General features: G+C 38.7%; 1 protein-coding gene across 4 annotated transcripts in view; it reads left to right on the top strand.

Annotated features, from left to right (window-relative positions):
* FRMD6 (FERM domain containing 6) overlaps positions 1 to 25,608 on the top strand; it is a 272,362-nt gene extending 246,754 nt beyond the window's left edge. For all 4 annotated transcript variants that reach the window (XM_079121175.1, XM_079121174.1, XM_079121176.1 and 1 more), the window contains 7 exons: positions 2,349 to 2,414; positions 3,275 to 3,343; positions 5,903 to 6,077; positions 11,560 to 11,895; positions 12,983 to 13,114; positions 16,310 to 16,401; positions 22,615 to 25,608. In XM_079121175.1, the coding sequence (XP_078977301.1) occupies positions 2,349 to 2,414; positions 3,275 to 3,343; positions 5,903 to 6,077; positions 11,560 to 11,895; positions 12,983 to 13,114; positions 16,310 to 16,401; positions 22,615 to 22,899 (1,155 nt within the window). In that variant the 3' untranslated portion in view covers positions 22,900 to 25,608. The remainder of the gene's footprint in view (positions 1 to 2,348; positions 2,415 to 3,274; positions 3,344 to 5,902; positions 6,078 to 11,559; positions 11,896 to 12,982; positions 13,115 to 16,309; positions 16,402 to 22,614) is intronic.
* Positions 25,609 to 26,721: the final 1,113 nt, after the last annotated feature.

Below are 26,721 nucleotides of genomic sequence, written 5' to 3'. Positions count from 1 at the left end.
CCCAAATAATGGAGGTGGGGCTTACTCTGCTGGGAATCACTCACATTACTATTTCTAATCTTTTTGTCTTCTCTTCCCTCTTGCCTCTATCCCTTTCCCAATTCCACTTTCTTGGTAAGAACTCCTGAATTCATACTCCATTATTCAACATATGTTTGCACCAAATAGGATGAAAAGCATGGTCAGTTGGGCCTAATTGCTTGGGACTGAATACCAGCTTGCCTTCTTACTGTGTTACTTTAGACAAGTTACTTATTCTCTCTGTGCTTCAGTTTCCCCATAGTTAGATGGAGACAGAAACATATTTATCTGTTAGGATTGTAGTATACTAAAGGAATTAATGAATAAAGAGTGCTTAAAACAGTGCTTATAATCTGGTAAGCACAGTGCAAATCTTGCTGCTGTTACCATTAGCATTGTTACTACCGTGCTTGTTATCCCTGCCACACCCCTTGTGGTAAGCTGAGCTTAACTAGACCCTTGGAGATTGAACTGTCTTTAGATGTGTTGCTGGGTAATCTAGGGGTTCTGAAAAGTTAATCAGGAACCAACAGATATTCTCCCTTCTTCCCTCTTTTTCTCTCCTTTTCCTTAAAATATATCATTTGTGTCACCTTACTTTACATGAGAAAATGTCAATAAATGACACTTTTGACAATTGGTTTATATTTTGAAATGTGTCAGATGTATGAATGATATACTAGAAAGATTGTGGCTTTGGAATCAAGTATCCAGTAGAAACCATATGTCACTACTCATTGCCACTGGGTCCTAGGCTACTGTTACTGAAGTAACAGTGGAAATGATGCTGCATATTCCCGAAGATTGGGAGGGGTCAATGAGGTAACTAATCTGAAATAACAAGTGGAATACCTGGCACATTAGTGAGTACTCAATAACTATTAATCACTTCTTCCCTTATTTGCTAGAGGAGCTTAGTATCTTATGAAGAACTAAGAATCTTTTGGTGAGGTAGATATGCCCAATTTATCTTTTTTGTAAAAAACAAATTTTTCAAATTTTCTTAATGTGTGATTCTTCTATATTGCATAGAAAATTACTCTTATCTGCTTAATTTAATAAAAATTTGAATAAAGTGAGTCAATAGATATTGTTACTTGATGAGCAGTTTTCATTCTTTGGAGAAATCAAGTGACAACCATTAAATACACTTCATTGAGGTGTTGCTTATAAAATGGAAAAAAGATAGGACATGGGATATTCTGGAAAAAAATATTTAATGATCCTTTCCCACCAATAGTACCTCATACCTGAACAAGCATTTTTTTGTGAGCACAGTCTTATCTCAGAAGGTACCTCCAGTACAGCTTGGAAAGGGAGGTCAATCAAAACTTGTCATGGATATGTTTCTCTTGATAAACCTGAAAAGTGTCTTTATTTACATGAAAATATATTAGTTGGAAAGAAACCAGTCTAAATAGTGAAAATAGGCTATGTATTTTTCACAGATGACTGTGCATTTTCTAAAAATATTTCTTTCCATGTTTGAGAAAACTGGCATCAAACTTAATGTAATGACCTACACATATTCAATTATTGGTTTGAGATATAATGAAAACTGTAACTTTATTTAATATTTTGAACTTCATACTTATTACAGGCAGTCACTTGAAAGATGGGGCCAAATCTCTGAGTGCTTTTTTAATTGTAGGAGTTTTTTTCCTTATTCTTGTTGTAGTTTAAGTTTCACAGTTTATGGTTTAGTTGGTAAAATATATATCATATTGGCAAGTGATAACTAAAATTCTTAAAAAGAATATTTCCAAACTGAATATAAAGCTTTTGTGGTTTTATTATCTGTGCCCATGAAATAGCTTTAAATGCTTAACCAATTTCTCTACTTTTGGCTTCACTATTAGGAAGCTGGGAGATTTGCCCAGTTTTAAACATGCATAGTCTAGTGCATGTCAGTTTATAACCATGACATTAGAGTCAAGATTCTAACGTCTGAGAAAAGAGTAAGCATAGGATGGAAGGTGAAAAGAATTTAAAAGCCAAAAGTAAATAAATAAAAAAGACTTACCTACTAAAGTTCTCAATAACCTAAGTATGTGGTATATTGCAAGAAGTGGAAGGATATTAGCATAGTGAAAACACTAAAACTTTGAAACCTAAGGACTTAAAATGTAGAATACATCATTGTTGATTTAATGTATGGTCATTATTTTCTCAAATCTTGTAGAAAACTTGGGATGTGGAAAGATGTAGAAATTATTCTAAGTCAAAAACTTTCCAATCTTGAAATTTCTCTTTCTGTTTCTTTGGTGCTGGATTGCTTGTTATAGGGGAAAAAAAATACACCTTTTCATAATATTTTATTTCTATAGGATAAAAGGGAAATTGAAGCCTCGCTGACCCTTGGATTAACTATGCGGGGAATACAGATCTTTCAGGTTGGTACATGAGAATTAAGTGTCAAATGGTATTGACCATGTCTTACATTGACAGTGTGCCTGTGAGGTCCTGCTGTAAGCTCAGGGATCCGTTTCCAGTCATTATTTCCTATTTATCTAGCACAGATATGGATGATGGAGACTGGGTGAAGGAAGTGAAGCCTGATGCCTGACAGTAGTAAATCCTCTGTAACAGAAAACAATAAGCTGAAGATTAGCCCAGGTTCATCATTAACAGATCACTAGTAATCGTTAATATCCAAACATTTCTCTTTGTGTGTTATTGATTTTCAATATTTTTTTTATCCTCTAGAACATTTAATAACTGGGGGAAAAATGGCATTTTAATATGGAGCCTGACCAGATGTTTTAATTTCCGTTCCCCTTTTCTGATAACACTTGTCCCTTGGATAAGTAGTGGCTGTCACCCTTTTGCATCTGGGACACTGTTATGCTACAGCCAGCAACCAGGGAGAGAGAAAAATCTTCCGGCAAGACATTGGACAATATAAGGATATCTTTGATGTAGGCAAAATACCCAATTATGAAAGTCTGAGTCCCTTATCACATCTTTTGAATGTCTGAATCTTTTGGACTTCTTATTTAAACTTAGGGATAGACCAGGAGGGAAAATATTGCTTAAAGGGGCCAGTTAATGCAGTCGCACAGGAACTAAAAGCTACAGAATTTTATCACTAATCTTTTAATTACGGTCTGCACTTCTCCAAAGAGAGTTGGGGAACTCTTTCAGATTTTAATTACCAAATTTTAGGTTTTCTAGGGAGAAGCTGGAGCCATTTTAGAATATCGGCGAGTCCTTTTTCCTGTTAACTATAAGTGCATCATTATTCTTTCCACAGAATCTAGATGAAGAGAAACAATTACTTTATGATTTTCCCTGGACAAATGTTGGAAAGTTGGTGTTTGTGGTAAGTTGAAAAAAACTGATTAAAAAAAAAAGTCTCACAAGTGTTTGTTTTTGCGAATCTTTATTTTTTGTCTTCTTTTTAGAACATTTCATCTCAGGCACAAAAGTTGTTTATAAAAAAGTGAAGCCATAAATAATTTACCTCCTTATGTTCTTATAATCCCTGTCAGTCATAGGAGTAGTGAACTTAAAGTCAAGAGAATCTTATAACAAAGGGTTTACTGAATTTAATTTATGTGTCCCCACCGCACTACCCTAAGTTATTCTAGTTGCAGAAGAAATGTGGTGGGAAAAGCACAAGATGAGTTCATCACACAGGATTACCATAGGAAAATCTGTAGCAGAGGGCTAGAAACGGAAAGCTATAATCACAGGATGAAGTTCTCTTGGTATGGAGACCGGCTGGTGCTTTTGGAAGTTACTTCTTTTGAGCGAAGAATAAAGGGTGATATAAAAAGATGTTTCTATTAATATCAGAGTATTTAAAACTCATCATTATAAAAGAAAGTCTACAATGCTTAATGGGAAAAGTGCTTTTATTTTTAGAATATTGAGAATGATACACTTTAGTTTGTTATAGCAAATTCTTGATTTTTCCCAACTGTTTCTCTGCTTTGCCATCTATATCCATTTTTTGGTAGGGTTCAAAGAATTCTACTTAATATAATGTATGCCTGGTGATCATTAAAATTCGTAAGTGCTTTGTTCAGAAATTATTGGAAAATATACACAAAGTAGGTATGTAAGGATTTATAGACCTGTGCTCCTCCCCTATAAAGAAAACGGCCATTACGAATAAAAGGCTGTGTTGTGCATAGAATGTGGGTCTGACTCCTTGCTGCCCTATGAATCAACAGACCTATTTCTGACTTCACATTACTTTAATTACTTGGGCATCATTCAATCGAATTTCACTTTGGTCATACATTAAGTGAGGCCTGCCCTGCCTCCTCTTCACTGGCTCTATTGTGTTCAAGCTCTTTGCAAAAGGATCTGACCTGTTTGAAAATGAGCAAATCATAATCCCACTTGCCCCTTTCAGGGCCCAAATTCAGTAGTAATAAAATGCACTAATCAAATTGAGATTTTTCAGGGCACTGCACTCATGGTTCCTGAATCTTGTTGTGCATCAACCTTATCTGAAGAGTTTATTGAAGATAACAGATTTTTTGTCTTTATCCCCTGCCCTAAGAGATTTCTGATTCAGTAGGTCTTGGATGGAGATAGCCCTGCCTGGCTGTGTGACCCTGAGCAAGCCACTTAACTGCTGCTTTGATCTCATTCTAAAATGGTGATAATTGATCCTTCCCGAGAGACTTGTGTAAGGATTAAGTGAGTTAATAGATGCTTAGTGCTCACTAAATGTCGGTTACTAATATCCCAGCATTGGGATCCACTAGTAGAGTCTTTAAAAAGCCCAGAGATGGTTGGGGTTTTTGTTTGTTTGTTTGTTTTTTTAAAGCCCATCCATATCTGAGCTACACAATCCCATGTTGCTTTCCAACTTTGAGGTATGTAGGTAGACTACTCTCTCGGCCTTCTAACAGAGAATCATTTTATCTGAAATATTCTATTTGAAATATTTTATAACTCTATTGCCTAATTCATTATTAGAAAAGTTTAAAGAATTCATAATATCCAAATACAGTGGAATGTTGAGACTCGCCCTCAAACCTAGACTTATATTAATGATCCAGACTTAAAAAGTGATATTTTGGGGGAGAGGTATACTGGGGCATGAACACAGGGGTTCTTTTCACACTGAGTCATATCACCAGCCCTTTTATTTTGACACTAAGTTGCTTAGGACCTTGCTAAATTGCTGAGACTGGCCTTGAACTCAGGATCCTCCTGCCTCAGCCTCCCATGTCAGAGATTCCTTATATTGCCACTGATAGCTATTCTTCCTCTTTTCCATCCTTCATCTACCAGCTGCCTCCTTTGTCCAACTAGAGACGTTTTCTATTTTTCTAAACCCTAAATAGGTATCTTGTATTGTTCACTATGAAAACTTATTTATTGCATTCCCAGAACCATTATTTCATGTGTTTATTTACCATCTTTCCCATCAGGACATAGCTCCTTGAGAGTAGGGACCTTGTCTGTCTTATTGTTATTTTTTCAGTTCCCTGTTAGTATTTGGTTAGTATTCGATAAATATGTGGATGCCTTAATCTCTTCCAGAATTTATTCCTTCTTTGCTAAGTTAGGGTGTTAGAATTGCCTCTCAGGGTGCTTTTATGATAATCTCTTCTCTTCTCCATAATACAAATAGCCTGACCAACCAGAGAAACCAAATACATTCCCTAATTGTCCTATATAGAAAATGTTTCTCAGAGGACGCTGGCTAGATACTTCCCTGAATTTTTTATAATCCTCTGTCCTATGACATTTTTGAAAGGGAAAACAGTAATTTATCCTTTGGGGAATTTTGAATGGAGCTTTACACATCTATTTCTGATTATGTGGTTTACCTTACTAAATAAGAAATGAAGGAGGCCTTAGCAAATCAAATCAGAGGTTTTTCTTCCTTAATTTGATTCATGCTTTTCCTTCACAGGGTAAGAAGTTTGAGATTTTGCCAGATGGCTTGCCCTCAGCCAGGAAGCTCATATACTACACAGGGTGCCCCATGCGCTCCAGACATCTCCTGCAGCTTCTAAGCAATAGCCACCGCCTCTACATGAACCTACAGCCTGTCCTGCGCCAAATTCGGAAGCTGGAGGAAAATGAAGGTATCACAGGGTCTTGGGGTTGGAGCAACAAATGGTGCCTATACCACTCTCAGCCTCTTATGCTACTGCTGCTCTGAACCAGGATTTTAAGCTTCAGAAGCCTGGGCTTCAGAAACTGGGACTCTGAAGATTCAGAGCAGCAGTTCTGTTTATATCTCAGCACAGTCCCGGAAGGCAAGAGGATGGGCTCAAGGCCCACCTACCATAGTACCTGTTCAAAATCTGCAAAGTTACCCCAGTCATTTAGCTTCAGTCTCTTTAAAGTTTCCCATACCTTGCTTGAAACCCCTCAAAAAAGTCACCACATAGAGGCACAGGGCGAGCATTTATCTGCATCTCAGATTTTATCTGCAGCTCAGAGCTCTGTATACGCTGACCCTCCTTGGCGCTATTATCCACAGGCAGTCTGGAATTCCTCCTGATGTGATTATTCCTTAGGTTAAAGTGACAATAAAGGTGGGTCACCGAGTGTCTCCGGCCTCTCAGATTGACAACTGGGAGGTCCCCAAGTTTGATCCAGCAAGAATGACAAAGGAAAGAGAACTTTTTATCTGAGGTCTTTGTGAGCCAGTCCTATGGAGGCTTTACTAAGCTGCAGCTGAAACAGAGCAGTGTATTTGGGGCCCCAGAGTACCAGGCAAATGGGGGCAAGTCCGAGTGAGGAAGAGGATGAAAGTAATGTTGGGGCCTGTAACATCAGAATTCAACTTTACAGTATTAATCTATTGGTTAACCCTTTATCTTGAGTTGTGGCACATTGGGTTTCCTCCATTTAACTCACCCAACTTCTAATTCCCCAAAATGCTGTGTTGCACATTTGCTTATTTTTTAATGTTTTCAATTTGTTTTTCAAAGTCATGTTGCAGTAGTTTTTATGATAATTAGACCTTATGGTAATTTGATTATTACAGCTAATGGACCTCAGGATACAAATTTTTATCTTAGGTCTATATCTAAATCAAGTTTTGACCCCTGAAATCTTTTTTTTCCTGCAAAACAGGACAACAAAATCAATAAAATAACCTTAAATTTGTGCATCTGATTGTGTTCTGTCAAAAACTCTCAATCCACATAAGACCTTCTTTGGAGATTCCCTGATAATTCAGCAGCAATTAGGACACGAATCACTCCCACTATCTGCCACCAAACTGCATCAGTCTCAGGAGAGAATTCATATAACTTTCAGGTGCATTGGCTTCCGCTGCTGCCAGGCTGTCAGTTCTTCCCCACTGTGACTCATCAGTATAACAGATATATCTCCCCTAAGCTGACATAAATATTAAGAGGAATTCAATGGAGAGCAGAAGCAGGAGCCTTAGAGAACTGGAGACTTAATTAGGTGCAAAGCCCTTAATTTGCCAAGTTTACCTCACTCCTAAATGGCTACAATGGCACCTTGAGAAGTTCATTTTTCCATCAGTTCTCACCTGCAGCATTTTAGTAAATTCTTGTGTATATAACCTTAAGGTGAACCCTTTAGATCCTAAGAGAATTAATGATTACCTTTTTATTAAAATGTTGTAACAAAACAAACAGGGGATGTAAGTTTATTATAAAAACAATATATACTCTAAAAAAGTCATAGAAGATGAAGCACAGTAATTTTGTTCCTGCATATTTAAAATATTCAAGTACGTTCTTATTGCCAGTACATCAGAGGAAATTTTTTTATTTGGTCTATGTAGTTATACATGACAGCAGAATGCATTTTGATCCATTGTACATAAATGGAGTATAACTTTATGAAGATTATCATGCTAAGCAAGATAAGCCAATCCCTAGAAACCAAAGGCCAGATGTTTTCTTTGATGAGTGGATGCTGATACCTAAGGTGGGGTTGGGCAAGGGAAAAATGGAGGAACTTTGAATTGGGCAGAGGGGAATAAGGGGAGGGGAGAGGAGGGGCAAGGGGGTGGGAAAGATGGTGAAATGAGATGGACAGCAGAGGAAATTTTTTTTAAAAAACTTTTAGTTGTAGATGGACACTATACTTTTATATTATGTATTTATTTTTATGTGATGCTAATGACTGAACGCAGTGCCTCATACAGGAGGCAAGTGCTCCATTGCTGAGCTACAGCCTCAGCCTCAGAGGAAATTTTTAATGACTTGTTTTTCTGGGTTATAAAATAATACTTGTTGTAGAAAACTTGAAAAATACAGAAATGTGTAAAAAAGAAAAAAATTATCATCAATAATATCACTATCCAGAAGTAACCATCTTTAATAGTATATATATATATACTATATATAAAATATATATATACATTTTATAAAATGGAGATCATACTGTAAATAGTTTTAAAACTAGCTTTTTTAGTTGCAGAATTTCCATATTCTCCTATAGCATTAAAATTTTACAAAAAAAAAAACAAAAGAATTAATGACCCTCCTCTATAGTTTTTAAGATAAAATTCTAAAGAATTTTGCTTTCTTGGAGGGGCAAGCTTTGCCCATTACCATGCTTAGTACCTAGTGTATTTGGGAGCTTCCGTGAATAGGCATTTTAGTTTATTCTATGCTATGATAACAAAGTGCCACAGACTGAAGCATTTTATGAAGAACAAAAATGTATTTCCTACAATTCTGGAGGCTGGGAAGTCCAAGATCAAGGGATTGGCACCTGGTGGGGGTGCATGATCCAGAGGACAAGGAGCAAGCAATAGAAATAGTAAAGCAGGAGATAAACATGCAAATTATAATGTAGGGAATTGAAGGATGATAAAGGTGTAAGCTGAACCTTTTATTTAGATGAGTGTAAGTAGATTCGGGGGAAGTTTCTTTTCTTTTTCTTCTTACAAAGGAAGTGTGCTAATATTTTTTTCTGCTTAGAGGTACTTTCAGTCTAAAGAAGGCTTAAGCCAACCTTCTCTGGGCCAACTTTGACCTGAATCCAGTTATCTCATCTGCTCTAAGGGCTTATCATTTTAACAAGAACAGCCTCTTTCTTGGAATTAATTTAGGATAAAGAAAGTACTTTTCTTAATTAAATTTCATTTAGAATCACTTTGTCTGAGACACTGTTTTAACATTTTATGGTAGAAAATGATCATGAGAATTTTTCCATAGCATTTAGAAGAGAAGAAAAACCATGCCTTTTGTCATTTAAAAAAAAAAGTGTAAGTGCAACTTCATTCAATAACTTGAAAATATTAAGTGTTAAGAGGTCACATTTACTGTACTGTCTTCCAAAATTATGTATGAAAAACTCTGTTGTCTCTAGGCTTTCACAACAGAGGGAATAAAAAGAACACAGATTGATGATCTATGCTGTTGACACCAGTGATTATTAGGAGGAGCAAGATATTGCATTTTGCATTTCTTAGAATAAATACCAGAATTATTTAAACCTTTCCCTCATTTTGTAACTGGGTGAGGCTTCCTCAATGTTTGCAAAAAAAAAAAAAAATGATACAGGAAGGGAACAGAAGCTAGTCCCTTAGAACACCAAGGCTATGCTGATACATTGACAGCAAATGTGATTTACGCTAGGCTCCTGTTATGTCTTCGCATAAGTGAACTAATGAGTATAGAGGAACTGTAGTTGATTCTGAGCCTCTCAGGAAGATGGGAGTGAAAGGACTTTAAAAAAAAAAAATTATTGGTGCATTGCAATTATACATAATAGTGGATTTCATTGCTACACATTAGTATATGTACTTAACACAATTCAGTCAATTTAATTTCCCATCACCTCCCCTTTCCTGTTCTTTCCTCCCGCTGGTCCCCTTCCTTTACTCTACTGGTCTCTCTTCTATTTTCATGTGATTCCCAACCCCCACTTTTGTTTTCTTTTTTCCTCTCTAGCTGCCATATATGAGAGAAAGCAGATGACTCTTGACTTTCTAAGTAAAAGAGCTATTTTTAAAGATTCAGAAAAGCTTTGAAATATTAGATCCACAATTTCTAATTGTCTTAGAACTGTAGAACTGTAACATCTTAGAGCAGTTTTGTTTTGTTTTGTTTTGTTTTTCTCTCTCTCTCTCTTTCTACCCTTCCAAAGGCCACATGGCTATTATTTTGAAACAACAGTGAATAGAATTACATGAGAATTTTGTAAACCCTTTGACCCTGTGTCTTCATCTCTGCCCATGTTGACTTCACAAGTCAGGAATCATCAGTCCATCTCATTGCGGTGATGGGGAGGGATCTGCTACCCAGTTCCTGCTGCTTTCTCTGTGGCTACACACACTCGCCTTTGTGTTTCAATCCAAATCCTTAGAATAACATGAATGAGCTGCAGCCCAGAAATGTCCACACAGCTTTACCCAAGCAGTTTTTTGCATTTTGCATCCCGTAAAGTGCATCTTCCTTCTCCTGTTGCTCGTTCCCTCCCTGGGGAGCCTGTGGCGATTGTACTTCAGAGGTAGATTCAGACCTGGGGAGTGCAAGTATTTTCACTTAACCAAGAAACAAGACAATTAAATCCATTAGCAGCCCCCTGAGACCCCAATTACCCTTCTAGTTAGCAATTTCTAAAATAACATCAACTTAACATTCCCCTAGTGCACTCTTGTTTTTAACAGTGTCTAATGTGTTATTTCTCATCAGTATTGAGAAGGCAAGGAGACTAAACAGTTCTTTACATTTTCTGACCTGAAACAGAAAAATATTATTTTTATAGCAGTTGCATCCCTGCAGCTCAGTTTTAATTTCATGCTTTAATAAAAGAGGCTTCCTATTGTCTTTCTAGTGTCTAACTCTGACTGCATTAAAGACCAGCACTGACATGTTAAATCAAAGAACAAATTTTACCAGTCTGGGGCCACATGGATATAAATCATCAGACCAGTAGTGATTGCAGTGTTTTCAAACTAGAGAATAAAACCTCACTAAATGGAGTAAAGCACTGTCATATTCATGAAAATCTAAAGTTTAGAATCTTTGAGAGAAATTTTCAGAATAGTTTTTTTCTTAAATTGTATACAACAGCTAGACCTAACAATGGACCAAATTTAACAAATGAACAAACAAAATAAATGGCAATTAGCATAATCATGTTTATTAAATTGTCTTCTACAGCAGTGCTTCTGAAATAACCTGTGGAGAAGGACCAGATTTTTTGAATATCTAATATGTTATGGACTGATACTCTTGTAAAATACAAAATAACATTAGTGACTGTCATGACATTGTCACATTGCTCTGGAAGTTTCTAAATGTTCTCAATTACTACACTTATTTCACTATGGGACAATAACAACTCACAGAAAGAAGTGGTCTGTGACTACACTTTGAACAGCACTCCTCTCTAGTGTTTGAAGCTTCAAAACTCTAAGTGGTTTAAATAGTCCCCTCATGTCTATTGTACTGGTTTTCATTCATTCTGCAGCCTTCCTAAGTCAAGCTCTCTCAGTTTTTACCACTTTCCAGGCACTAGATTCAGAATGTGAAATTATACTTGTTCTTGGCCTGATGACTTTCTCAAGCCATTCCTGTGTCTTAGTTGAGTGTAATGATGAGCTATGTTTTCACCACACAGAGAAGAAGCAGTACCGGGAATCTTACATCAGCGACAACCTGGACCTCGACATGGACCAGCTGGAGAAGCGGTCACGGGCCAGCGGGAGCAGCGCAGGCAGTGTGAAGCACAAGCGCCTGTCTCGCCATTCCACCACCAGTCATAGCAGCTCCCACACCTCAGGCATTGAGGCAGACACCAAGCCCAGGGACACAGGGCCAGAGGACAGCTACTCCAGCAGTGCCATCCACCGCAAGCTGAAGACCTGCAGCTCAATGACCAGCCATGGCAGCTCCCACACCTCAGGGGTAGAGAGTGGTGGCAAAGACCGGCTAGAAGAGGACTCACAGGATGATGGTAACAGTACTGTCATCACCAGATCACTTTTTTTTTTCCTGCAGTTTTTTCAAGTATTGCTTCAGTAGAATTGGTGCCTAAGGAACAACTAGGTAGTGGTTACAGAGAAGCAGTATCTTGTGGTTTTCCCCCATAACTTGATCGAGTTGCTTGTGTCTGGCTATGAACAAGGAAGACATCCTCTGGCCGAGAGCCTTTGCAGCCAGAGGGTTGGCTGTTTGTGTGAAGTAGACTGGAGGTTAGTCTGACAGCCCTGGTGTCTGTATTTCTGTTTACCAGGTTAAATAAGGCAGAGTTAGTGGTTAGGACAGCAGAGTGGAGTCCAGTGATAGTGACAGAAATATCTTGAATTTCTGCTCCCTCCCCTAAAAAAGATTTGAGTCCATGGCATTCATTAGATTAGTGAAGTATTTTTCAAGAGCTTCCTACGTAACAGAACTACAGGGAGTATAAACAAAGTATAGCACCTGACTGCTAGGAACTTAGTCTCTCTTGTGGAAATCAGATGAGATCTATGGCCTATGTCAGCCTAACTTAGCACTTTAATTGCCTCTTTTTAATTTTTTTTTTTCCTGTCTCAGATAAGTGCTATAGCATTCTAGTTGGGTGAAAAAATGTTGACCCTGTTAAGGGAAACTGCAGAACATGTTTACTATAGAATTCACGTGACTCTCAAAGCAAGTCTCTTAAGTGCCTTGAGAGCAGGAACGGTGGGTGAGAGGGAGCTTCAGGAACTGCCCATTCTGCCTACATCTGTAGTCCATGCTTTGGCAAATGACCCATCAACCTCAGCTTGCTCTTGATCATCACAGCAAGGTCACAGTTTTTCTTCTTCCTTAAATAATTAAGAATAATTGATAATTAAATCATGTCATGAGAGTCTACATAGGTAACACAGCAGTCCTGTGGAATAAAGAATAAGTGACTCTGGCTGAGAACTGTCCTTAGAATTTCCTATTGAAGAGTCTCACTAGCAGATTTACTTACAAATATGTATAATTATATGACCACCTTCAAAATGTAGCGGTAGATTATGGTCATCCTTTCCCTTCATGTCATTAAATGTCTTCTCTTTCTTCTGGGTTAGAAATAGAGATGTTGGTTGACGACCCCAGGGACCTGGAGCCGATGAATGAGGAATCTCTGGAAGTCAGCCCAGACGTGTGCATTTACATCACGGAGGACATGCTCGTGTCCAGGAAGCCGAATGGGCACTCTGGTGAGTTCTCAGGACCAATCTTTCCCTGAGGCAGTGGATTATCCCAGACTGAAAAGCAGAAGATAGAAGGGGTGGGTGTGGGAGCTCTAGATCAGAGGCAGGACTGGAAGAGAGCTGCTCCAAGTCACTGTCCTCGACTGCAGGGCCAAGTACCTTCTGTGAGAGAAAGGAGGGAATTCGCATCTTCTATCCCATGCTTTGAACAACACGTAGTTGCATAAAAGGATTTTCTTTATTTTCTTGCTATTTTAAATCAGAGTCAGAGAATCATACAATAACTCTGGAATGGGCTGGAGGCCTTTCATTCTGGCCTCCTATGTTCTTACAGGTGAGAAAACTATAGGTTTAGAGAGAGAAGTGCTTCATGTCTAGACCCAGAAGTCAAGCCTCTAGGTTTGTCTTGTTTGGTATTCCCCACTGTGACATAGAGGTACAGGAAGGAGTCTTGAGGCAAAAACATGCCAAACAGGGTTGACCTTAGAAGATAATCTTAAATTCCATTTTGATATAAATTCCTCTAGAAGGCATGCATTCACTGTCACCCTGTTTTAGGATTACATAATATTATATAATATATGTCTCTACCATATGAAAGATACTATCTTTTAAAGGCAGCTGTGTGGATTTCATTCTTAAACCTAAGTTGCTTCTGTTTGCTTTTGCACACATCATGAATTAGTCTCTGTTCTTTCAGGAAATCTGCCTTAGGAGCCCATGCTGTAGAAGTGGCCTGAGTACTTATTGTCCTGCCACTTCCGGCTTTGATGGAGTGAAAGGCCCTGTTCCAATTGGGGTGTGGCCTGTCATTGCCCTGTCAGCCCCTCAGTCCCAGGTGCTTGAGCCTCTCACAAGTGTCAGGCACGGAGAATCAGAGGGGAACAGACTGACACGTACAGCCTCCATCATCCTGGCACTTGCTGTGCAAAAATATAGGGTGCCTTTAACTAACTTAAGACAAACCATGTCCTTCAGATGCTCTGTAGGCCCATTCTCCCTCACCAACAGACTCTTGATGCTGGTCCCTGTAGATGTGCTTATAGTTCGTAGGCTAAACTTTGCTCCTTTTGCCCATTTGCTCTATTATGTTAAATTTCCTCTTTAAAAATACAGGTAAATATATGTTAAGTACAAGTTCACAATTATAGGCCCATGATAGGTACATAGGTAGCTCTACATTTATTTGTGAAATGAAAATAGTCTAAAGTAGTATACACTGCAGGGCCTGTGGAAAGGAGGACACGGGGACAGCCAACTTGTACTTTGTGTATTTCTATGTTCAACTTCTATAAAGTTGTTAATCTTATAATTTAAGTAGAAATAAAATTTAAATAGGATGGCTGTTTTAAAAAATTATATCCAAAAAAATTTTGTTGACATGTTATTTATATTACCAAAAAAAGGAAAAGACCAATAAATGGTTAAGTTACACTCTATACATACAATGGAATGTCATTCAACCATTACATATGAGACTTTCAAAGAATACTTAATAACATATGAAAAATAGGTAAACAGTATGAATTGTATAAAAGTATGATCTAATTTTTAAAAAAGTTTGTATAAAAAATATAGAAACATAAAGATATTATCCTTTTCTCTATGATATGATTATGATGACTTCCAAATTCTCTACAATGTGAGCATGTAAACATTATTTTTTAAAACACTGAGATAAGGTTGAGTAGGAATGAGGAATACAAGGAATACAACTCTGCCCTTCTTTTTTATGAAGTGTGATGGTAGGTCAGAGTTTTGAGCATCTGCTTTTTTTTTTTTTTTTTGGTGGTAAGTGTGGGTTTTGGAGAAGAGTATTTGCAGGCATGATAACCAAGGGTACATTTACCAGAAAATTCACAAGGAACCCTACCATGGTCCAGCCCAAGTCAACACATTCCTATGAGGATTTGTTTAAAGGTTAGGGCTCTTCACAAAGTGTCTCTCTCAAGAAAGCCTCTACAAAAGCAGTGTGTACTAACCCATGAGTCTCATCTGAGAGTTCTTTAAACATCCTCATGTTTTCCAGGAATGTTTTTACATTTCATGTTTCAGTTGAACTGATTTTTAAAACCTCCCTGTATACAAGGCATCTGCTGAGCTGTGAATCATTAAAATGTTTCAGAAGCATTAAGGAATAGAACACAAAAGCCATTCCTATAGGTTATTGGCAGTGGTTGAATAAAAATCCCATTTCTTGAGATTCTTTCCTTGTGAGGTAGGGATGTACTTTTCCTAAGCCCTTTGACCTTATTGAATATAGAGCTGGACCTACTTACTTCCTTCATGTAGCAACAAAGAAATATCTCAGTGGCATTCACTTACATCTCCAGTTCTTGTATTTTAGCTTCTGAAACTCTTTTTTTCAGGGTACTTCATTCACATGCCACAGTCATAAAGAGGAATGTCAGCCCTGGGTTTCTGTTTCTGAAAATTCATCAGGTTTTCCCTGAGCACCAAGTTAATTAGGGGCTATGTTGATCTCAAAGACTCACAGAACCCTCACCATGGCCTCCCATCTTGGTCTCTTCCCAGCGGGATCTGTAACAGGATGTATGTGCCACAGTGGCTTTGGCTCCATCAGCCAAGAGGAGCTCCTCACCCTTGTCACACATTCTGCCAGGCATCAAAAAACCCTAGTGAACTGGATCTGTTATCAGCCCCAAGTTGTAAGAGGAGACTAAGACATGGGGAGACTCAGTCATTGGCCAGGATACATAACTACTTCGTTATCTGGCCAAGTTCCAGCTCAGACCTGTCTGACTCCAAAGACCAGTCCACATACCTAACCACTACATGTCCAAGTGGAAGCCAACTTAGAAAGCTGCATCCTCTTCCCCAGCGGGTGGACTCAATGTTAGTGATATGTGAAAGTGAGAGATTATGAGATTTCACAGAGACTATTTTATACCTGCAGTTTTTGTCTTTATTTTTAATATTGTCCTAAATAGCTTATTTAGAAGTTTGTTTTAGAAAATTTCAACTCTAAACTTCTTTCTCTACTCTAGCCCTGCTTTTACACACTACCCTGTTTCTGCAAAAGAATATATGCCATCTGATAATCAGCTACCAAAGGGTCACAGCGAGGCTCCTCAGTAATGAATACTATTATATTTTTCTTTCCCAGTAGTAGCATATATTAGAATAGAGATGTGACTAATCTGAAATATTCATTGTTTTCTTCTCTGTATTTTACCTCAGGGTTGATTGTGAAAGAAATCGGTTCTTCCACATCCAGCTCTTCAGAAACGGTTGTCAAACTTCGTGGCCAGAGTACTGATTCTCTTCCACAGGTACAAAAGGAATTGAAAATTTTTAAATTAGCAACTGGAATTTTAAAATTTTAATCAGGAACCATTTTTATTTACACAAATGAGCGAGAAATTAACCCAAGGAGATGATTCTTCTCAGATACATACATTTTGTTTTATTCTGAATTTATTTTTATTTTGTTAGTTCCACTTAGTTTTGAGTTGGTTTTTATTTGCAAAAATTGTATACTTTGTTTCACACTTTTTGTAAGTGAAAGTCTGTGGTCTTCAGGCTTCACTTACCTGCACTTGTACATGTGTCTGTGTGGGCAATTGATCTCAGAAAACCTAGGGGAATAATATTCTTGTTGGGTGTGTTGTGTCAGAAGTGTTTCCACATTCTGGTTATTGCATTCAGATTGAATTTTTCAAGTGTGCTGAGCTAGAGTATTTGACAGCCTATGATCACTGTTAAACTATTAAAATGTCAAAAGATATAGTAAAAGTACTCTGAAACTTAGGGTTTCCACATTTGGATTTATTCTGCCTGTTACTGCTATTTCCCAAGCGCTTGCTCCTCCTATACCCCTCTTTCTTGGACTCTCTCTGTGTTGCTTATGTGTGAGGTTTTGTGTGTGTCTGTGTTTCCTTTTTCTTTCCCCCTTCCTCTTTTCCTTCCTTTTTTTTCCCTTCCTTCCTTCTTTCTTTCTCTAGCATTTTGAATCTCTTTATCCCCTACTTTTTATCCCTTCTTCCCTTTTTTCTCATTTTTCTTTTTATTCCCATCAAAGTAGCCATAATGTAAAAAATGACATTTATTTAATATTTTTTCTGGAAATTCCAAGTAATTTTTAAAACTGTAATACCAATGGTTAATTAAAGTCCAAAGTCAGACTGTGTGGTTTGCAGCTCCACCACCCAGTGTTAACTCTGTTGTACAGAAAACTCTCCATGAGGCTCAGCTGAGAATCAAGTTCCACATCTATGTATGTAGAAATCACAGGCACATGTGTGTGTGCCTAGAGGACTTGTGGGGATGATCAAATAATCTTGTGTGTAAGATCCTGTTGGAGCCTGGGAAGACGACATCAGTACAAAGGTCATCCTGTGCAAGTGGTGTCACTCAGATGTGACTCTTGGTAGCAAAATGTCCTGTAGCTTTTACCTCAAGCAAAGGTGATACCTGAACGCCACCTACTGCCACCCTCAAGACCCCAACCAGGATCCCAAATGACATTCAGTTCCTGTCCCTATAGACTTCTCTGTGCGGGTGAACAGTTTCTCAGACCTTCCTTGTCCAATGACCTTAACAAGGTTGAGGAGGGCCTTTCAGGAGACAAGTACAAAAGCAACACCGTGCCTCTGAGCATATTTGACTGCGTGCCCTTGAAGAAGCTTTGCCTCCTTCATCACAAGCAATCTTCCTCCAGCAGTGAAGCTTGTCTTCGGACATGATGTCAATTCCTTTGCACTCCAACTGTATCATCATGCAGTGGTGAACAGTATCAAATAGATAGGAAGTCACATCAATGGCAGTGACACACTGTGGTCATCCAGCTGATAAAGATGTTTAAGTTCTGTGAGCCTACATTTGTTGTTGGCAGTTGCCTCCAGATAGCATCTGACAGCCATTGGTATGATTGGGTATTTGTGGAGCTGGAGTGCAGAGGGATGATGAAGATCACATGAAGATATTACTGAAAGTTGAAGGTGTACTAGTTTTGCCTATAGAGGATGAGGACCGCTCTACATTATACCTGGGCCTTTGGCCAAGCAGAAATGGTGGCTTTTCTAATAGAGAAGAATTGTTAAGATCGACCTCAGTGATCAGGAAGGCAACACACCATTGATGAAGGCACTACAGTACATGGAAGAGCAGTGTGCAAATATCCTATTAGAACATGGTGCCAATCCACATGTTCACAACATCAGGAATGAAATGACTCTTCACCAGGCTATTGCTTTGAAATTACCATCTCTAGTGGAAAAAATGATTTCACTAAATGTGCATTTGGAAGCCAAAACCAAGAATGGCCATACACCACTTTTACTTGTCATAAAGTATAAAAAAGAACTGATGGTAGGGACTTTAATTCAGAGGAAAGCAAATATACATGCTGTTGACCTAAAGGGAAGAACAGCCCTCATGTTTGCTGTGGAACACGAATCAGAACACATAGCTGAGCTGCTTCTCCAGAATGGCATCGATGTCTCTGCTACAGATAACTCTCGACAGATGGCATTAGCTTATGCTGCTGCTAGTGGTCATAGTGGTCATAGGGAATTAATTCTTCAATATATGAAAGCAGAACCTAAAAGTTCTGAAAATATCAACCCAGTGACGGAAATTCCACAAATGACCCTTTAAACAGTCATCCCACTGAAACTGATCCTGATGGTGCCTGTCTTACATTGGATGAGCTCTACTATCAATCTTATTTAAAGAATGTCCCCGAAGAAGAAGGAGAATCACATCAAGCTTCTAATGAATCGAGGAAAGAGGAAGCAAACACTGACACTAGGGAACCAGGAATCAGAACATTACCTGACAACTGTAATGCTGATTGTAAAAAGAAAAAGATGGTTGAAACCACTCTTGTAGAACATTGCAGCATAAAGAATAATCCACGTTTTCTCTTCATATTAGTTGGCCCAAAACTCAAACAGGCCAATGCTTCATCTGGTGACTTTAATGTGAAAAACTTTCATCCTTGCCTACCAAGAAGTAGGCAAGGAACCCTTACCAACTGAAGAAGAGAAGGGCATCTCTCTGAGTCTTCCTCAGAAATGCATTGGTGTTTATCTGGTGATGCATATCAAAGAGAAAAACATGGCATAAGAGGACCTATAGAGGACGTACTGTTAGATGTAACATCAGAGGAAAAGGAGGAAGGGCTTAGTGGCCCTGAAAATAAGCAGTCACAGCAGGCTGTCTGCGCCGGCTCTCCACTGAGACCTGAAGCCCCTCTTTCCATCATGCGGCCACACTCCAGTCAGTCCGACTCCACCCGTGGAGACATCAGGAAGCATTAGGCTTTCTCGGGCCTTGGGCCACCAGGATGTTGAGGAGTGGCTTCCGTGACCTCGTGCCTGCACCACCGACAGCGCCTGAGGTCACAGAGGGGCGGCATGACAGCGCAGTGGCGTCACGGCTCCCATGGCAACCGGAGACGCTTCCGGTCCTGGCTGCTTCAGACCCGAGATTCAAAACAAGCACCGGCTCCGCAGGGACAGTAACAGGAAAGACGAAGGGAGCGAGGGCCAGGCGCCTGATGTTTCAAGAGATGGGATCCTGACGTCTTGGCCCAATGGAAGAGGAGCTATGGTGTGTGCGGGGCGCAGCCTAGCGGACCGTGGATCGCTCAGGGTTCAGGCAGGACAGGCGACCCCGCTGAAGCCCGACAACTCGCACTACCCTCCAGGCTTGCTAGGTGGCACTGTGCTGGTTTGGCCACCCTGGGCATCATGACAGCCCGGTCACTTAGCCCCTGCTGTGGGCAGTGAGCCCCCACGAGATCTAGGGAACCAGGCAGGGACGGAGAGCTGCTGAGGGCATGTGGGTCACCAAGCTTAGCACCGGCCCCCTGGCGGCATTGCCCTCCGAAACCGCTCCTCCAGGTCTGGTCACACCCGGGCTTTGGCTGAGTCAGGCAACTGGCCTAGAGCTCCACCAGCCACACAGCATGATCGCTGCTGACAGCTCAGGACAGGGGAACGTTCAGCGCAGCTCCCTGCCTTAGGTACAAACCCACCTAAATGCATTTTTCTCATAGTAGACAAAGATGCCAAAAATGTGCAATGGAGAAAAGATAACCTCTTTAACAAATGGTGCTGGGAAAACTGGAAATCCATATGCAGCCAAATGAAACTAAACCCTTATCTCTCACCCTGCACAAAACCCAACTCATAAAAGATCAAGGGCCTAGGAATTAGACCAGCGACTCTGCTCCTAATAGAAGAAAAATTAGGTCCAAATCTTCATCATGTTAGCTTAAGACCAGATGTCCATAACACGACTCCCAAAGTACAAGAAATGAAAGCAGGAATCAACAAATGGGATAGATTGAAACAAATGGGATAGATTGAAAAAAAGCTTTTCCTCAGCATGCGAAACAATCAGCAATGTGAAGAGAGAGCCTACAGAGTGGGAGAAATTCTTTGCCACACACATTTCTGATAGAGCACTAATCTCTAGAATCTATATATAAGTCAAAAAACTTTATACCAAGAATGCAAATAACCCTGTCAATAAATGGGCTAAGTAATGAGTAGACATTTCACAGAAAAGATCTACAAGCAATGACCAGCTATATTATAAAATGTTCAACATCTCTAGTGATAAGAGAAATGCAAATCAAAACCACCCTAAGATTTCATCTCACCCCAATTAGAATGGTGATTATCAAGAATACAAGCAACAATAGGTGTTGTCGAGGACGTGGGGGAAAAGGTACCCTCATACATTGCTGGTGGGGTTGCAAATTAATGCAGCTACTCTGGAAAATATCGTGGAGATTCCTTAGAAAACTTGGCATGGAACCACCAGCTATCCCACTCCTTGGCCTATACCCAAAGGACTTAAAATCAGCATACTACAGTGATATAGCCATATCAATGTTTGTAGCAGCTCAGTTCACAATAGGTAGATTGTGGAATTAACCTGGATGCCCTTCAACCAGGATAAAGAAATATTCCATTATATATACATATATATATGTATATATAATGGAATATTGTTCAGCCATAAAAAAGAATATTATGGCATTTGCAGATAAGTGGATGCAGCTGGAGAATATCTTGCTAAGTGAGATAAACCAATTCCAAAAAAACAAAGCCTGAATGATTTCTCTGATAAGTGGATGATGATACATAATGAGGGTTGGGAGTGAGGCAAGAATGGAGGAAGGATGAATTGTATAGAGGAAAAAGAGTGGTAGGGATAGTGTTGGGGAAAGAAAAATAACAGAATGAGACAAACATCATTACCCTATGTACATGTATGAGTATGCAAATGGTGCAACTCTACTTCATGTACAACCAGAGAAACAACAGTTGTACCCCATTTGTGTAAAATGAATCAAATTTTAAAAATTCTATGAATGAAGGCTATTAATTCAGATGGGGTAAGCCTCTTCAAAGTCCTAAGGCAGAAGAATTCTTTTAAGAGTTCAAATTATTTATGAAATATAATCATTTCCTCCACAAATATCTGGGTTTAAAAAAAAAAAAAAAAAAAAAAAAAAAAAAAAAAAAAAAAAAAAAACCCTTGTCAGGCTAACAAAGGTAATTTGAGTCTTTTTCTTTTCTTGAATCACATTCAAGAAAATTCAGAAAATAAAACTCCATGTAGTTTAAAAAAAGAAAAACTACTTCTCCCCAAAAAAAAAAAAAAAAAAATGATATCTCATTATAGCCAGACTGTGCTTTTAGTACAGAGCAACGAAAGTTATGATACCTGGTTTTCTTAATCAACCCAATAAGTATCTTCCATTCATATAATTATCTGAGACATTTTTTTCACTATTTATGGGATAATGAGTTCCAAAAGTCTGCTACCTTCTATAAAGCATGTGGCACCACACAATTTCGTAGTGTTCAGGAACAGCCTGTTAGTCCTAGTACTTGCCTCTCAACCTTTTCAGCACCAAGAATACTTTATATTCTACCCAGGAATTATGGCTTTTTAAAAATTCCTTCTTCAAATTGTGCTTCTTGAGCAATAACTTATTTTTTCCATTTCTTATTAAACTGATAACAGACCTCAGCATAAGAGTGTAGTTGCACTGAATTGCCATATCCTGGAAAGAAAAGCAAATAGTATCATTACCTTTACAACCTTATGATAATTACTTGATTTCTGGAATGCTAGGAATAGTTGGATTCCTGTTGAATTTGTGTTTCTTTGCTTTGGGTATTTTTCTGTTAATCTGTTAATGGGGAGAATAATAGCATCTGCCTTCGAAAGCTGTTGGGAAGATTAAATAGCTTAGTATTGTGATTGTGTCTATGTTTAGAGCAGACCTGGCACATAGTAAGTGCTCAGTAAATGTTGGCTGCTGTTGGTATCAGTGATGGTGGTGATTTCCCACACAGAGTCCCAGAGGCCCAAAATCCACTGATTGGAAACCACTTTCTAAAATATAAGGATTATTTAGCTTTTTATGATTTTGCAGCATCTCTCTTTGTGGGCAAACATGCTAACCTTTCACTTAATCAATACTCTTAAAGTCATCTCCACCTTCCCTTACTTTGCAGACTGTATGTCGAAAACCAAAGACTTCCACCGACAGACATAGCCTGAGCCTCGATGACATCAGACTTTACCAGAAAGACTTCCTGCGTATTGCAGGTCTGTGTCAGGACACTGCTCAGAGCTGCACCTTTGGGTGTGGTCATGAACTGGACGAAGAAGGCCTGTACTGCAACAGCTGCTTGGCTCAGCAGTGTGCCAACATCCAAGATGCTTTTCCAGTCAAGAGAACCAGCAAATATTTTTCTCTGGATCTCACTCATGATGAAGTTCCAGAGTTTGTTGTGTAAAGTAACACCTGTGTGCAGCCAAGTGAGCGGCCTGCTGTTTACCAGAGGCTGTGGAAGTCATGGGTTCTTTACATATTGTGCCATATTTCTTCACCCCAAACATAGCTCTTTCTTTATAATATTTGTGATGGAAACAAAAGCCTTGGGACAATTGCACTTTAAGTATTACGCAGAGGTAAAAGAACTACAGAGAATGTACAGCAAGACAAGTGCCCAAATGTTTATTGATCCTTTGGAAGGAAATGTGCTTTACTGGTTACCAGGCCTTCAGACCGTTGGACCGTGGTGTGTTTGTTTATCTGTTGTTTTTTAGTTCAGTTAAATATAGCATTACAGTTTCTATCACATGAAAGATGTTAGGCTTATTTGTTTGCTTGTAAATTTTTTTTTTTTTTTTTTTTTACCACTCCCTCATGAAGTGCTCATGGTTTGAGGGAGAAGAGAGGGAAGGTTCTCTCTTCTTGTAATGGAGAGACCTTTGTTTAGTATATAGCCATTGCTGCCTCACTGAGGATGTCCCAACGTGAACACTAAGGAAGTGGTCACAGTCGTGTGGTTCTAGCAAGCCAAAGATATGTGCATAATAGAGGCACCGCTGATAGTCAAGAAGACGTGAATTAAGCAATAACCAGAAGAGTGTGCACGCTGTGATGCCTGTGACTCCTCCACGCCTGGTCAGTGCCGTGTCCTCCTCTTTGCTCTTCCAGAAAGCTCTGGGATTCCGTCGAGTTCCTCCTTGGAGTAACAGACGAATTGTGCTCATGACATCATGCATTTTGTGGCATTCACAAAGCTGGTGTCTATTGAAACAATGGGAATGTCTGAGAAAATGTACTTGGTGGTGTTCTGCTTGTTGTTACTTTTCAATTATCAAGAACAAATGATAGTACTGCTCATTTCTGCTTAATCAAAATCCCCTACCCATGTGTATATATTATACATATATAAATACATGGGATTATGTGTGTTTATATGTGTTTAAAGCTTACTTACTCTTCATTTTGGCTTCCATAACTATCTTGCATATATAAACTTCCTTGTTCAGTACTGAGGATACATCACTGAATGAATGATTCCCAGACAATCAGTTGATATATGTAGAGTTAAGAATGACTTTTTCCTCATGTGCCTTTGGCCATGATTCTCAACCCTGATTGCATAATAGAATAATTTGGGAAACTTTTTAAAAAGTAATAATGTCTGGGTCCCAACCCAGACCAATTAAATCAGTCTCATGTGGGTAGGACCCAGGTGGAATTGCCTTTTTCTTTAAGGTTTTCCAGATGGAGCTAATATGAAACAGGGTTGAAAACCACTGATCTGGAGGGTGTTCTTTGTTAATTTTGAAGTAAAAGTGTACAGAAGATATTAGTATACAAGAAAGGGCCATTTTTAAGACAGTTACTGCCGTGCTGCTGTTACGATATATAATGAACCAAGTCAGAAGGATAAATCTATCCACCTTTTGATGTACAATAAAAAATGTTGCTTGTGCTTCAGGAGAGAATTTCATAGCACAATGTCTTTCTATGGAATGTTTTTTTAATGATTTAGTATTTACAACATTTGTTTACCATATTTTGATAAACCATTTTTGCTATTTGCCAGGTTTTATTAAAAAGAACTATATATTATTTTCTAAAGAAAGTCATATTTTTGTACAAAATTATGTTTTCGGGTAACAAAGAAATAGATTTAGGGGGACAATAGAACATGCAGTGTTACTGTGGATGGGAGTCAGTATTAAAACATGTGACTGCAAACACACCCCACCCGTGCCGCCCCAACCTGCCAGGGGCACAGCAGCAGAAGAACTCATCCCGTTAGCCTCACCTAACACTTTAAGAGGGGAAAAAAAAGTCCTGTATAGTCCTACGGTCATGAGATTTTTTTGCTTTTTCAAATGCTTTCAAAGAACCAAAGTTTCAGATATCAGAATGTATAAAAGTATCTCAGTCTCTGTATAAACAATAAAAGAATGAAGATTGTTTAATGATTTTTATTTACAAGTCATTAAACAATCCACCATATCTTGTTGCTGTTTAAGAGACAAATCCTGGTCAAGTTTGTACTCTGAAGAACCCAGATTATAATGTGGTGCATTTCCTTAGCCCTTAGTATTTCTTGCAAGCATTTTTTTTTAAGTATTTAATTGAACAGGTAGCACCTTATACTTTTTTTTCTCTGCTTCAGCTAGAATCAGACCTTCAGGGTTTTGCCAGCATTGTTGGTGGTTTTGCACACCCTCTTTGTAATTGGATTTGTGAATAGTCTTGGTGGGTTTTCAAAAATGAGACATGCTAGGGAACATTTTTGCTTTTCGATCCACTATTTGCAGCAGAATTATATATGTGTGTGTGTGTATGAAAATCCACTTTGAATAATCTACATTTTTTTATTTGGAAATTGTTTTAAAAAAATAAAAATGGAAAAATATAAAGCCATTATTTATTCTGCATTTGTTACATATCCATTGCTAGTAAATATACCACTTTGGTATATATTGTCTCTATACATCATCTACATTTGTATTTGCAACAATGAGCTTTATATCTACATAAACTGTAAATAATCCTTTCTGTGAAAGGATCATCATATCAGGATGATACCAAAAGTATGTAAAAAAAAACTTCATTATTTTGTAATTATTTCTTATAGGCGTTTCATGGTAAGATCAGTAGTCAATAAAGTTACTTTTTTTGCCTTTAAGGTGTCTCTTTATTATTAGACTTTCTCAAGCAAGAAGCATGAAGACATAAACATGTTTTCTTTCTGTCCTTCTGCCCTATAATGGAGCATATTAAAGGACAACCTAAAGGTCCCATGTGATAAAATTCCAAGCAACACAGTCCTGGTAGTGAGGATGGTTGTAGCCGTCACTGAGCACCACTGTGTGCCAGGCCCTGTTTGCATGTCCTGGAACTGCATGTATTAACTCATTTAATCCTCATATTCCCACAAGGAAGGTGCTATTTTTATTGTCAAGTTAGAGGGGAGGGAACCAAGGAGACCTTTCACAGCTTCTACCAGAAGTTTAACATGTATGGAATAGAGCCATTTGGTCAAAGCATGGAATCCAAATCAAAACTTTTCTAGTGGAATGTTACTCAAGAATTTTGCATAATACCTGGTAAATTTAAATAAATTGGAGTCAATGGAAGAAAATACCTGTCTACCTGTTCTGCATCTGATACAACACACATGACCAATCATCCTTTCAAGGAGTTGTCGCCCTTCTTATTTCACAGTGAGGGAAACAGTTAAACTGCCCAAGGTCTGACTGCTGGTGCAGCATTTTTTTTACCAGAATCGTGTTCTGTCACGTATACCTTGTTACCCAATGCCCTTAGAGAAAGTTCAGATCCTAACAGAGATGACAGACTCCCTTTTGGTAGTGTTGAGAAGTGAAATTTGCTTGCTAATTTGATGATTTTTTTTAAAGTACCCATTATGTGCCAGACATAAAAGAGAGGGATAGAGGCATTGCTTTGACAGAGGCAGTAAGGAGTTGACAGTGGGGAATGAGACTGGAAGATATAGAGAAGGTTTTACTGGAAAGACCATCCTTGAATGAGGAGTGCTGGCAGGATGGGTGAGATACACACAAAAATGCTAGACAAATAGGCAGTTTTCCTGTGCTTGGGAAGACTAGAGTTAGCTACTCCTTTCAATTATGAACTGGATACTCTGTGACTACTTTGAATGTTAGACATTGGCACAATGGCCACATCCACTGTAGTCCACAGCCACTCTGGAATGACCTAGAGGGCATTAAACAGCTATACCTAGAGGGATCTAGCTCAGAGACTGACTGATTTGGTC

The sequence above is a fragment of the Sciurus vulgaris genome (assembly GCF_902686455.1).
Source record: "Sciurus vulgaris genome assembly, chromosome: 2".
In the NCBI taxonomy this organism is placed as follows: domain Eukaryota; kingdom Metazoa; phylum Chordata; class Mammalia; order Rodentia; family Sciuridae; genus Sciurus; species Sciurus vulgaris.
This window is presented reverse-complemented; position numbering and strand designations above follow the sequence as displayed.